The sequence below is a fragment of the Panthera pardus genome, unplaced genomic scaffold (genome assembly GCF_024362965.1).
Source record: "Panthera pardus isolate Hobbes unplaced genomic scaffold, ASM2436296v1 HiC_scaffold_6, whole genome shotgun sequence".
NCBI lineage: Eukaryota > Metazoa > Chordata > Mammalia > Carnivora > Felidae > Panthera > Panthera pardus.
Window position 1 is genome coordinate 133,978,134 of NW_026526991.1, and position 13,430 is coordinate 133,991,563.

The 13,430-nt window shown below is 44.3% G+C and overlaps 1 protein-coding gene across 2 annotated transcripts in view; it reads right to left on the minus strand.

The window, feature by feature from the left end:
- Positions 1-13,430, minus strand: part of TAF3 (TATA-box binding protein associated factor 3) — a 181,796-nt gene that overhangs the window by 31,867 nt on the left and 136,499 nt on the right. For both annotated transcript variants that reach the window (XM_019460838.2, XM_019460839.2), the window contains exon 4: positions 4,082-4,164. In XM_019460838.2, coding sequence (XP_019316383.2) covers positions 4,082-4,164 — 83 coding nt within the window. The remainder of the gene's footprint in view (positions 1-4,081; positions 4,165-13,430) is intronic.

The following is a 13,430-nucleotide window of genomic DNA, read 5'->3' on the forward strand; positions in this document are numbered from 1 at the left end:
TGCCAGGCAGCATAGTTCTATCTGACACGCAATCATTTGCTTCTTTTTCCTCTCCTTGGGATTAGTTTCCTATTTCTATTGTCTAGTAATTTTCTTGTTCTCTTTGACTTAACGTTCTCGAAGGGATAGTGTCAGCTTGTTTAGACTGGGAAAAAAGTTATATGTGAATAAACAAATAACGTTTCACATAAAGAGGGAAAAGGCAGAGAGTAGGATAAAAACCACCTGCTGTGATTTGTCTAAAGGACTCATCACGAGAGCTCACTGTACCCGTTTCACCCTGTCAAATGTCTTTCAGCTAAATCTGGCTACATTTTGAAATATAAAATGCTTATTTTCTTTTTTTTAAGGGGCTTTTTAAAAAAAAGTTCATGTATTTGTTTTGAGAGAGAGAGAGCACAAGCAGGGGAGGGGCAGAGAGAGAGGGGGGCAGAATCCAGCAGGTTCTGCACTGTCAGTGCAGAGCCCAACACGGGACTTGAACCCACAAATTGTGACCTTGTGGCCTGAGCTGAAACCAAGAATCAGATACTTAACTGACTGAGCCACCCAGGTGCCCCAAAATGCTTATTTTCTTTGAAAATATTTTAGTAAAAACATTTTTTTAAAATGCGTATTTATTTTTGAGAGAGAGAGAGACAGAGACAGAGACAGAGCATGAGCATGAGCAGGGAAGGGGCAGAGAGCAAGGGAGACACAGAATCCGAAGCAGGCTCCAGGCTCCGAGCTGGCAGCGCAGAGCCCGATGCGGGGCTCGAACCCACACACCGCGGGTTGGGCTGGGCCCACGAACCGAACGGTGAGATCATGACCTGAGGCGAAGGTGGATGCTTAACCCACTGAGCGCCCCCAGCCGCCCCTAGGATCACCCTTTCAATGAGAAGCTCCTTTAACGGCGCCTTGAGCCCCACACTTAAACTGAGAAGAGCTGTAGGTCCCGTTTGGCCCTGGCCTTCGGACCGTCTCGTCCAACGGTCCCTGCCCCCGACCTGCTCCAGCACGGTGCTCTGCCGTTCCCTTCCGAGAGATGGGAACAAACGAGCGCCGTAAGCTGCTCGCTCTTCCTCACCTGCTCAGAATAAACGAACTCGGCGAGCGGGAAGACCGGGAGGACGGATGACACGGCCCATCCCCAAGTGCAAGTGTGACCTCGCGATCCTCATCAACACAGTCCAGGCGGCCGTGCCTGGGGAAGCGCGCACCTGCTCGACCGCGAGGCGGGCCCGGGCCTGGGCCGTCTTCGTATGTGCCTCACGGTGCCGCGTCTCCCGGCCATTCTGCTCACCAGCCTCACCGTGCGGACACCGGGGTTTCAGGGTTAGTGATCCGCTTCCACCTCCGTTCCTGACTGAGGGCAACGCTGCGTGCCCCTCACCGGGGGGCGTGTTAAAGGCAAGTGCAGTCCCTGCAAAGTCACCTTGAACGTCCACGCTCTCTGGCGGAGGTCCTGGACTTCCCGTAGGTTCTTTAGAATACAGGCTCCAGGCACGTTACAGAAAGGAAAAAACAAGGGACCGCGGTCTTGCCTCGAGGAACAACAACAGAGGACGAAGGAAATACTCTAACCTCAAAGTACTTTCCCAGATCAAGGGCAGAAGACCTTCCTCACTTAGGAAACTTTAGAAACTAAATGTTGTCTTCAAGATCTTCCACTGAGAGGGTATAATTTGAGCCCTGTAAAGCTTTTCCCTTTGCCCATAATTTCAAAAGGTTCTATCCTCTGCCTGTTCCTCGGCAATAAACAGCCCCTTCCCCTGGACTATTTAGACCCCCCTTTCCGCATCCTACTCTGCTCGTTAACTTCACTTCAAAGGTGCGCTAGAGCCCCAGGTGCGCACAAACTGAGTGAAGGCACATTTGTACGAATCGACTTCCTCTCTTCCGTTATGGCCGTGGAATAAGCCACGTACCCTTATGCTACAACAATAAAAGATCACTTTTAATTTCATACAATTTTCATGTGTCATAAAATACTCTTAAGTTTTTCCAAGCTTTCTTGGCTTGCGCGCCACACGAAAACTGGTTTGGTTCATGGGCCACAGTGGGCTGATCCTTGATTTGGATTAAAAAAAAAAAAAAAAAGAAAGAAAGAAAAAGGCTCTTTACTGATTAAGATACATTTTACATAAAATCCTATTACTAGGTGACACGGGCTTCTTTTTCTCTCTTATTTTAAAATGTAATCTATTTCACTGAATTTATTCCTTTGTTCATTATAAGCACTTCCTTGTGCCTGACTCTGGCCAAATGACTAATTATTCTTATAACACGGGGGTTATTTACCTAAATATCCGAAGGTTCGCATATTATATAATAATGTTATACTGTCATGGGCAATTTGTCTGGAATGTTTGAGTATTACAATTTCCCTAATACTGGACAATCTGTTCCAGGGTAACAGGATCTATTTTTCATATTTCACAATATCTTAAGTGTATGAGTGGTTTATTGAGAGGAGAAAAATAGTCAACAGAATGAATGAAAGATGCTCAAGGGTGGATGAAATGAATATTATTATCAAAGTCTTTCTACAAACCTTAAAGGGATTGAGCAAGCCGAACTCTTGTGGAAGTCAAGATTAAGTCATGGTGAGTTACTGAGAAAATAGTAATAAATGTGAACTAGTAAGAGAAGAGTATTTGTTGAATGATAAACAAGAATATCTTGCCCGTAGAGGAATGAGCCCAAATACAGAATTTTCACAACGATGGTATCAGTAGCTACTTTGGTTGGGCCTCCTTGCTCATCAATCAGCCTTCTGTCCTCCACTGGTTGAGGGAGGAGGGCATTATTCAAATTTTTGTAGTTAAAATAGAGAGCATGGGGTATAAGAGTATCTGGTTTAAAAAAAGGACTGAATCTACAGTATTTTTGTGATACTGTCTAAACTCGTCAGTAACACTACCACCCACTGTCTAGGTTCCTACTGATGAAACCAAAAAGGGTGGAAATTATGCGGATAATTTAGGTAAGAAAAGGATGAACTATTTTCTTCCTTCAATCTTCAAAAGAACATACACTTTCCTAGAAGATCACATTTGCCTCTATACTTCCGTTCATAATAATGATACTGGACTTTTTCAGTGAATTACATTTGGAATCAGCAGGAGCAGCATAAAACACACACAAACTGTTAAGAAAGAATGAACCACTGAGAACACAAAGCATATTTTCTGTTGCCTACTCTACCTACTATATAAGTTCATGGCTCCTACTCTCATTATTATGGCTAAAATCTGAATGACAATTAAATGCCCTGTAAGCCTATTTTCTACACAATATTTGATTGTTTGCAATTTAAACGAATCCATTTTCAGGCGTAAAAAATAAGGTTGTAAACTAGTACTTATAGCTGATGCAATTCATTTAAACGACATACAGAATGATTTTTAGAAAAAGAATAGTTTTTACCATAATTTACAAAAATAGACCGATGTTTTATCACCTTATTAAAATCACGTAAGAGTGTTGTAGACCTTAATTCATATCTTAAAAATGAATTAAAAAAAACCCAGCCAACTAAATTTACTTTAAAGAAGGGTGAGCTGATAGGATGATCCGGTGAAAATTAAGACCAACAGTGATCATGGGGTTTACATTTCCAGTTCTCTCTTAAACAAACAAACAAACAAACAAACAAGCAGATAGTTAAGACTTCACCAAGCCTTTGGGTGGCAGTATCTTTGTTTTTAGGTACAGAATAAAACCATGAGACTCTCCGTTCTTTGTCACGGTGATTAAGAATGACTTGAGAAGAGGGATACGACAGTGAGCACATCCAGTATATCCTTTCTCCCTTTTCAGATAACCAGGACCTTCAGAATTACGCAGACCCCACGTCATGTCTTCCGAAAAGGGAAAAAGAACAAGAAGGGATCCTGGATGTCGAAGAAAGCAATAAGCATTTACTCTGAGGAAGAAACCAATACAACTTGAAAAATGAAGAATTCTCAAAATACAGCTTGACCCTCCACGTTCACACCTGGAAAAGGTGAGAGTTCTAAGCCCACCAGGAAAGAGCAGAGACGGGCAAGTTCGATTCCCTTCGCTCTAACGGACAACGGGCAACGTGCATACTTACATCTTGTCTTGGCCAGCGCCAACTCTCAGCGTCAGCCGGGGGATGACCGGACTGGGGGCGGGAAGCACCGGCTCCAGTTTGATCTGTTGGAGTTATTACAGGGGAGTTAAATGCATTTTCAGCGAGAGACCTCCCACCTCTTCTCCTCCTGCCTCATTTCCATAAACCTCCTAGGCCAGTCTAAGCCTCAAATGTGGCTACCATGCCAGAGGCAAGGATACTCTGGGCGAATTTTGCTTTTGCTTCTCAACAACTGAAGGCTCTCTGGCATCATGAGAAATTCCCCAAACTTGACTCACTTTACCTAAGCGTGGGAGTTCGTTCTTTCTTTCTTCCTGGTCATGCTTAATTTCTTGCATTTTATTGTTAGAGTTTTTAGACATTTGGCAAACACTTACATCATTGCCAGACTTCATGTAAATAGAAAAAAAAATGCAACGATATCTCCACAATAGGATAAAACGCATCTATTTATGGAACTTGAAAAACAAGAAACTCATCTTAAGTCTGCGTTATCATATAAGAAAACGGAAATGTCAAGTGTACTTGCTCCGTTTTTTTTGGCTGGTGGCCAACAGATCCGAAATACTGTAAAAGAAGAAACATACACTAGGATTTGTAGTGAAGGCAAGGACCGATGGCTAAGTTGAAGATCTTCACAAATACTGGAGCTAAGAGAAAGGGGATCAAGCCCGATTATACAGGGGTTCCTCACGATTGGTGGTCTCAAGAGGCCATGGTAGAGTATTTTGAATGAGCAGGCTGAACAGAAGCCCCGTAGTTCAAGTTACCATCTACATTCTGAGTTTTTCAACAAGTGTTTTGTCGGCATTTTTGGTGGGACAGTTCTTTGGGGAACGGAAGTGTCCAGGAACTGCCAGATGTTTAACATCCCTGGTCGTGGGGTATGGAAGGATGCAACATTACACTGCAAACCACTGAAGGGGAATGAATATATAACATAATGCTCGATATATGATATATCTCGTCAATCTGTTGCACATTGATCAAAGTTACTATGTTGTCGTGTGTTTTTACCTATCCCCCTTTTTTTTTAAATCCATTGTCACATCAAGATCCATGATTTCAGTCATTCTCTCTCTCTTTTTAAATAATGATTTATTTTGAGAGAGAGAGAGAGGTCACACGTGGAGGGGAGGGGCAGAGAGAGAGAGGAGAGAGAGAATCCCAAGCAGGCTCTGTGCTGCCAGTGCAGAGCCCGACGTGGGGCTCAGTCTCAAACTGTGAGATCGTGACCTGAACTGAAATCCAGAGTTGGATGCTTCACCGACTGAGCCCCTCTCGACCACTCTCTTGAATAGTGTGAGGCATGTGGGAGGCTCTCAAAGACTGAGTTAACAACTGCAAGCACTCTGAGCTCCCTGCCCCTTGGTTACTTCACCATTTGCCCGGGATCAATCTAAAATCATCCTCAAGGGCACAGAGTAATTTCAAAGAAAAACGTAAAGATCATGTAAACTTGTACCATCAGAAACTACAATTCCATCTGTGCCTTTTATGCTCCCTGTGTGTCTGGACGACCAGCTAAGTTAGGTTAAGGGCAGAGACCGTGTCTGTTGTGTTTATCGCCACTTCATAGTGCCCGTCGCAGGCACGGGCATATAAGTGCATAGGAGACACATTTAAAGAACTTATCTGAAGCGATGACGTCACACCCTTACCTCTTCCGAGCCGAGACCTATCCCGTGATTTCCTTTCCTCCTCTGCCCCTCAAACTCCATAGGAAAACCCACTGAGGCCACCGGGCAGGACTTCCTGAGCCCATAACCTACAAACTTCTCTGCACCCACAACTGCACTCGTCTATGTCCTCCAGTCTTGTAAGGAAGCTTCCTTCTCACCTAGGCATCCTCAACTCTGCAGTTCCGTTATTTCCTTCTAGCTTGTAAGTGTGCTCCCCGCGATCTTAAAAGTCCTGCCTGCCCTTCAGCATCTCGCTGACAAGCTCTCCTATTTTCCAGCCTCACTTCATTGTCTGCCTTCACTTACTCCTTCCTCGACCCACTCCAATCCGCTTTCTGTCCCAGCCAGGCCACTAAAGCCACGCTCCCCAGACACCAATCGTTTCCCGATGTCCTGGTATGTTCTGCACTGCGGGTCTTACCACACCTCTTCCTTCTCCTCTACGATGTCCTGACCTTACTGGGCCCCCTCGCCACTCCTCACTTTCTTCACTGAGCTCGTCCACGCCCATGGTTTCAATCGTAGGTTTCACATACATCATGCCTTCAAAACCTCCCTCTCTAGACTAGTGCCGCTGGAACCTATGACCGAGACAGAATATTACCCGAGCATTTTCAACTAAATATCCTGTATATCTCATCTCACCACATGGAAACTTAAACTTACCGACTTCCCTATACAAACCTGCGCCTCCAAATGGTCTCACTTTCGGCAAATGTCTCCTCCATTTGCCGGTGCTTTGGCCGGTATGTCCAATGGTTTTCCTTAAGGCCTTAGGGGACCAAGGGTCACTGGGGTGTGGTCAAAGCAAGACCCACGGGTGACTGGCTAGGGTTTGCATCCACTCCCCCCTCGCCCCCCCAACAAAGAGTTCCTTATGTAACCAAATCTGAAAACCACTCGTTTGGTCTATTTTGTAAACTATTACGATTTCTCTATTTTCCTTACCTTTCTGTAGTATCTGTGGAAGAACAGACAAATATATCCAAACCGAACATTTTAACCCACTTACTATTTGCCAGGCATCGTGGATGGATATTTTTCAGATGTTCTCATATGGGTTTTTTAACAAACACGTAGGGTAGGCGTTACCGTTTCTGTTTTACAGGGAAACTGGATCATATAGGAAGCAACCATTTTTCCTTTTCCTTTTTCTCTTCTAAGGTCACACAAACAGCAAAACTGGGATTGGATTCAGTTTTGTTTCAGAGAATGGAAAACTGCATGAAGTTGCTAAATTTCTTCAAACCTTCAGGGCCATATGGTCATAAGTGATGAGCAATATTCCACATTCCTTCAACCCACAACGCTGTTAATCACGTGCTTAATCTTTTCTTAAGCTTCATTTAAACATAAAGCTGCTCTACCTTGAAAAAAAATCTTTATTATTATTATGCTTCTTCACACTGTAATTTGGTGGATTCCTGTTACCACGCTACACAATAATTATAGCTCACACTTGCATAGCACGAAGTGTGTTCCATATTCGGGATCCGACTGGCTCTTCAAACTCTGCACGGTGGGTGTGGAAGGTATCGTCACCCTCGAGCACGGGGGACTAGAAGGATTAAGTGGTTTGCCCAGAGTTTACAAAGTCAGTAAATACACTATCTACAGGTAGGCCTCCTGACACAGGTAGGCTCTCCCATGCTGCCCCTTGACTCTCTGCCTCCCACTTGGAGTCCTTTTTGCTGGGAATGCTGACGTCTTACATGGAGCAGCTGCTCGCTTTCTCTGTAAATGTCTTTTATGATGAATGACATATATTTGTGAGATGGCTAGCGTTGGTTGTAAAATATTTTTTCTCTACAGAAGGCTAACTAGTTTACATGGAAATTGTGGTTGCCGTTGGCCTCGACTCCATTCCACTCAACTGGCTGGGTTTTTGATGCTGTCTTAAGTAATTCGTCAGAGTAAGAGAATCAAGACATGGTTTGCTTATGACCGACTGTTTTAAAAAGTTAAATGGCACAACATGCAAAAACAAAACGAGCAAACAGAAACAGGTACATTTTGTGAGTCCAATTAAAAGCTGTAGATACGTGCTCCGAAGACAAGAGATAGTTCGTAAACTTGCGGAATGAATGAATGATTCAGAACACGTTACCTCAGTTCCAAATTCTACCTGTAATGGATGATGCGGTGAGCACATCATCCAGGGACACCTTTGGGAGTTAAAGCGAGGGCTGGTATTTACGCCACAAAAAGTGTGTAAACTGCTACTGTCTCGGGCAAACCAGGACACCTAGTAATCCTACCCTACGAATACTTAAAACCTTAGTTTCATTCTTATTCTTAAAGAAGCTGAACTTAAACATTTAACTTAAAGACAACATTCAAGCAAGTACAGAAAAAGATTAATGAGGATGCTAATAATACATGGGGAAATACAATTCATACGGGAAATACAATTTCTACATTAAAATGTCATGCCAGACTTTGGTTTACATTAACTTTACCCAGGAAGCTCACCGAAATAAAAACAAAGACACCTCCTGCGTTCACAAAGTAATTTCTCGCGTGGGCTTTCCCAGAAATCAATAAGCTAAATGACAATTATCTCGATTCCTTAAACCACACGCCTCATGCCATCTTCCAGTGGCGCGAAGCCAAAACCTGGGGACGACGTGAGCGTCTAAGGGTTAAAATAAAAGCAGTGCACTTGAGAGTGAGCGGAGAATTGGGGCGCGCAGAGCATTTACAGTGGATTACTAAGCTTCCCAATCCACCAAAGAGCAAAGTCCAGTAATAGAAGACTCCTTTGTAGCTAACTAAAAATACATTGTCAGTGGATTTGTCCAGTTTTATGTATAAGCAATACTGCTTTCACCTGAACTAATACTAGTAGTCATATAAGCCCCTTATTGCCATGTGCTGCATTTTTTTTGCTAATCTTCAAGGATTTAGCTTCTTTGCCACATACCTCGGGGCACCAACTGATAAAGCTCTAACTCTCCATTTTTCCAGGACACCAGCAGTGCGGCCTTGCAAAAAATGAAAATCGCTCAAGAGATTTAAAGGGGAAATTTATTTTTAAAATCCTGACTTGAAGCAAAGAGGTGGATTTTTAAAAAGCTTATCTATAAAGAATCAGTTTAAATTTAAATTCTATCTTGGAACTCTTCCATGCATTCCAGCTTTAAAGTTTATCTTCTGACAGGGACTTTCTGCAAAGGTAATGGGCAGCTTTGTCACTATAATCTGGCCAAGTTTTTATTTTCTATTTTTTCAACGTTAAACTTCTTTCATTAAAAAAAAAAAAAATGTATGTGTGCTAGATAGGGTAGCAGCAAGTTCAGTAAATGCTACATCAGATCCCCATCTATGCTAATGTGTCAGAAAAATATCCAGAAACAGCACTGATGAAGAGCCAATGTTGATCATCTAATATTCTGGATGCAGAATTAGGGTGGCTGGTAAGCACTTTGTGGTCTTTCTTACCAACTGAGGTCTTTACATTAATTCAACTTAGAAACAAATTCTAAATACCGATAAACTGTTTAAGATATGAAAAAGACAGCCAGAAGAAGTTCTATGGTGTGGTTAGGCATGACAAGTGGAATCCAGTAAGGACAACTGAAACAGAACGCAGGCTCTCATTAAGCGCTCACGTTCATTCACACAAAGACTTGGAGATAGGTGGCCTCCGGTAAGCGTCTATAAATTCAAACACACTCGTGCAAACGTTAAGCTGTTGGTTTCCTCTTGGAACAGATGGAGACAAGAAACAGGAAGGGAATATTTCCCCCTTTTCGCTGGATTATTCTTTTTACTGTAAACCCTTCATTTCACTAGTTAATCATGGGAGCTGATGAGAAAAGACTGGAAAGGAGTCCATCACCCTCAACAGAAGGGAAAACACTGAGAGCCTTTTGTTAAAGGCCAAACCAGTAAGACTGTCTGTCATCCTCCACATAATAAACTATTTTCATTCAATAAAAGATTTTTGAGGGCAAATGCAAAGGGATTTGGGGACAAGTGAAAGAAACATGAAACATTTTAATTGTGCCTATTCCTGAAGTCATTAAAGCACAGAGGACCCCCACTGCTGGTGCTCTAAAATATGGTGGTCGAACAGGAGCTCCCTAAGGTCTCTTCAGGGACTAAACTTTTCCAAGATCACAGTTCACCCTACTCCCGAGCGTGAAGCCCTGTCTGTCCCTCTCGTCAGCTCCGTGGGGGTGACCGGCTGAGAAGGCCATTTTGGGTAACAAGCACACGGGCTTTGCTCACACAGAGCTGGGCCAACTCCCAGCTCTTCAAGCCACCAGCTACAGCAAGCTACTCAACCTTCCTGGGCAGTTGCCTCCACTCAAAGCAGGAGCAACACCACCAAACCCTCCGGGCTGTTGGCAGCCAAATTCTGGCCAGGTCTGGCGCTCGTATGAGCTCGATAAACAGCAGTTACTCTTATCATTTACTATCTGAGTTAGTTCATCCAGTAGCTGATGTTCGCCCAAAACAGCATCATTGATCAGGAGCATAAAAACTGGGGGAATCCTTTATGGAATTTATGAGCTTTTTGCTGCAAGCAGATCTCGATCATCTGTTGGGCCCATCAGCAACATTATTGGTTAGTTGTAAGGAAACTCTGGAGAGTCATCTTAAATGACACCAACTGGTCTTCACTTAGAGTCTTCTATGAGAGGGCAGAAAAGGAGGCCTTTACAAGCCGAAAGTGTCTTGGAGAAGGTATGAAATTATTGTTTGTAAGCAGAGGTAACCCATACCTTATGCTGTATCTTGCGGTCTCTTCCGGGTACTGAATAGAGAGACAGAGGGAAGGGAGCAGAGGGCCTGAGGGGTTTGAAGAGGCTGGTGCAGAAGTAGGAACTTGTGGGGCTAGAATTGAGAGCCACGTCCGTATGCCTGCCAAAGCCCACGATCTTAGCGGGCCAGCACTGTGGGTTGTGACATCATCATCTTTTGGAGGAAACTCTCCCAGGCCTTCTCAGATCATACTCGAGAGCATAAAAACAGTATTGCCAAATCTGACGGATGGATTTTGGCTCCTGTCTTGTATCGGGTTTCATGTACAACTGTCCACTTCCACTAACAAATAATGAGACATCTTCTTATTTTTTTTCACAGCAATCCTCCTTCCAAAAACCACTTAAGATGCCAAGAGTAAATTTTAATTAAAGTAGTCCTGGAACATTCATCTAAACTTCAAAAACCCACAGTCACTAAATGAAGTCATGTAGTGCATTCACCGACAGACGGAAATGGACACTGTAACTGCTCCGAAATGTACCGTTACCTTCGTCACTGCTAAAGCTACCAGGGGGATGTTTGTGACTAGGCAGCATAATTGCTCTTAATACATTTTCCATAAACAATTAGTTTGGTTCTCTTTTAAAGAGGTGAAAGATCAGACCCGTAACCCTGACTGGCGTGTACTATTGCACGTAACGGGGAACAAAGACTGTGCCTAAGCCACTATATTTTGGATCACTGCCCCTTCTGGAAAGATGATCTTTCCTCCTGATGACGCACCACTAAGCCGGGGGCCTTGCACACATTATTTCAATTAATCCGTTTTTTATTTCACGTAGGAAAGTATCGTGGCTAAGAACGTCAATTATAGCATCATCTCACAGCCTGGGATGAAATCGCGGCTCCTGCTTACATACTTACGAGCTGTGTGATCGTGGGCAACCTGATTAGTCTCTCTAGGCCTCAGTTTCTCATCTTAAAGTGATAACAATTATGGTCTCTGCCTTACAGAGTTGTGGCAAGAAATTAAGCTTATGTGTAGTGTCTACCTGGTGTTTAGCCTCCAGTAATTCCTCAGTAAATATTAACTATTACTGTTTTGCTGCTTTTCAACAAGTGTGAGTTACCATAAGCCCACTTTAAATAAAGATGGAGTACCTAAGGAGTAAAGAAACTAACAAACATGCTCGGGATCTTAACTCAGACTTGCTGGGTTCCAAGCCCGAGGCTCCTTCAACCTACCACACCGATCTCCGTTCAATTAACGGTATCTTCACTGGTTCCTGTATTGATAAATGTGGGTGTGGTTGGTAAAAAGGTTTACAGGAGGGGAGATGTTTTTATCAAAAGAATGCCCTGGCTGGCGGATCTGGGCCAAGGTCTGTGAGGGTGGCTCCTGGGAGATGGTCGGGGTGAGGGCAAAGAAGGACACTGTGGTCCTCATCCTTGTGACAAGACATCTTCTTGGGGAGACTGAGATGTGCCTTAGTTTGGTCTGTGGATATGTAAGAGAATTCTGAAAGCCTATGTAACCCAATTTCAGGTATACTTTCATTCACTCCTATGGCCTGACGCTCGGGGAGGATTAAGTGGGGCTGAAAAAGCAGAAGTCAAGGTCTACGTTAATGTCTCAATTTCCCCACCCTGTCAGTGGCGTCTGCCTGGGCTGCGCGAGCTTTTATCCCTTCCTATCTGCACGAAGAGCTGAACTTTAAAAGGTGCCAAGGAAGAAGAAATAATTTTCCAACACCGTAAGCGGAGCTGACTCGGCCTGTCATACGTGAGTTAGCCGGTCTGGTCCAAAGCAGGAGCAAGCTCCAGGTTTCTACCTTTTACGGGCGGATTCGTGAAGAAATAATAACGCTTGCCTTCACCATCAGCGTCCTCTCCCTTTCCTGGGCACTTACTTATGTGCCAGACACGGTACTAAACACATCTCAGATGTAATCTCCTTTTTTTTTTTTTAAAAAAATTTTTTTTTTTTCAACGTTTATTTATTTTTGGGACAGAGAGAGACAGAGCATGAACGGGGGAAGGGACAGAGAGAGAGGGAGACACAGAATCGGAAACAGGCTCCAGGCTCTGAGCCATCAGCCCAGAGCCTGACGCGGGGCTCGAACTCACGGACCGTGAGATCGTGACCTGGCTGAAGTCGGACGCTCAACCGACTGCGCCACCCAGGCGCCCCAGATGTAATCTCCTTTAATCCAGAAAAGTAACTTGCCCAGCGTCTTACAGCTAAAAGAAGCCAGGATTTGAACTCAGGTTTAACTCCAGAGACAGCTCTGTTTATTCTTTTTAAAGACTTCCTAAGACAGCCAACTGCTATACATTTTTATCTTCTGTCATTTATCTGAGCCGTAACCTATCCGAAGCGTTACAAGGGCTCGTATTCTTCTGTCAGGTGAAATCTAGCAGGGAGTCCGAGGGACTTTTCTTTCCCAAGGTCAGCTAGAAGCTGAGGAAAGGCAAGGACTGCCGCTACAGATCTAATCCGACGGGCTCCACTCAAATTCTCAGTGGTGGCTGAAACAACTCCACTGACTTTCCAGAGCTAAGGCGGGACTGAAAGGAACGGAACCCTCTGTGCCCCGCTGAGGGCTCGCTCTGAGCTGCCCCCGGGTGGCCGAGTGACCGCCTTCCGCCGGGCGACAGAGCCCCAGCAGTAAGCATTTCGAAACCGTGAAGAGGATCTTGGTGCAGATGACCTGGCTTTTGCTGGTTGTGTGACCTTGATCTGGGACAAGCCAGTCTCCTCAGACCCAGTTTCTCGTGCACAGAGGGTGATGGCAATATACCTGCCGGACCTCAGCCACAGGTGTGTCAGGAGGAGACAACACGGCTCGCGGCAGTTCCAGGAGCTGCACACGAACCACATGATGATAAGATGACTATTAAAACGGAAACGGGAGCTGGAGCTCTGTGTCTGG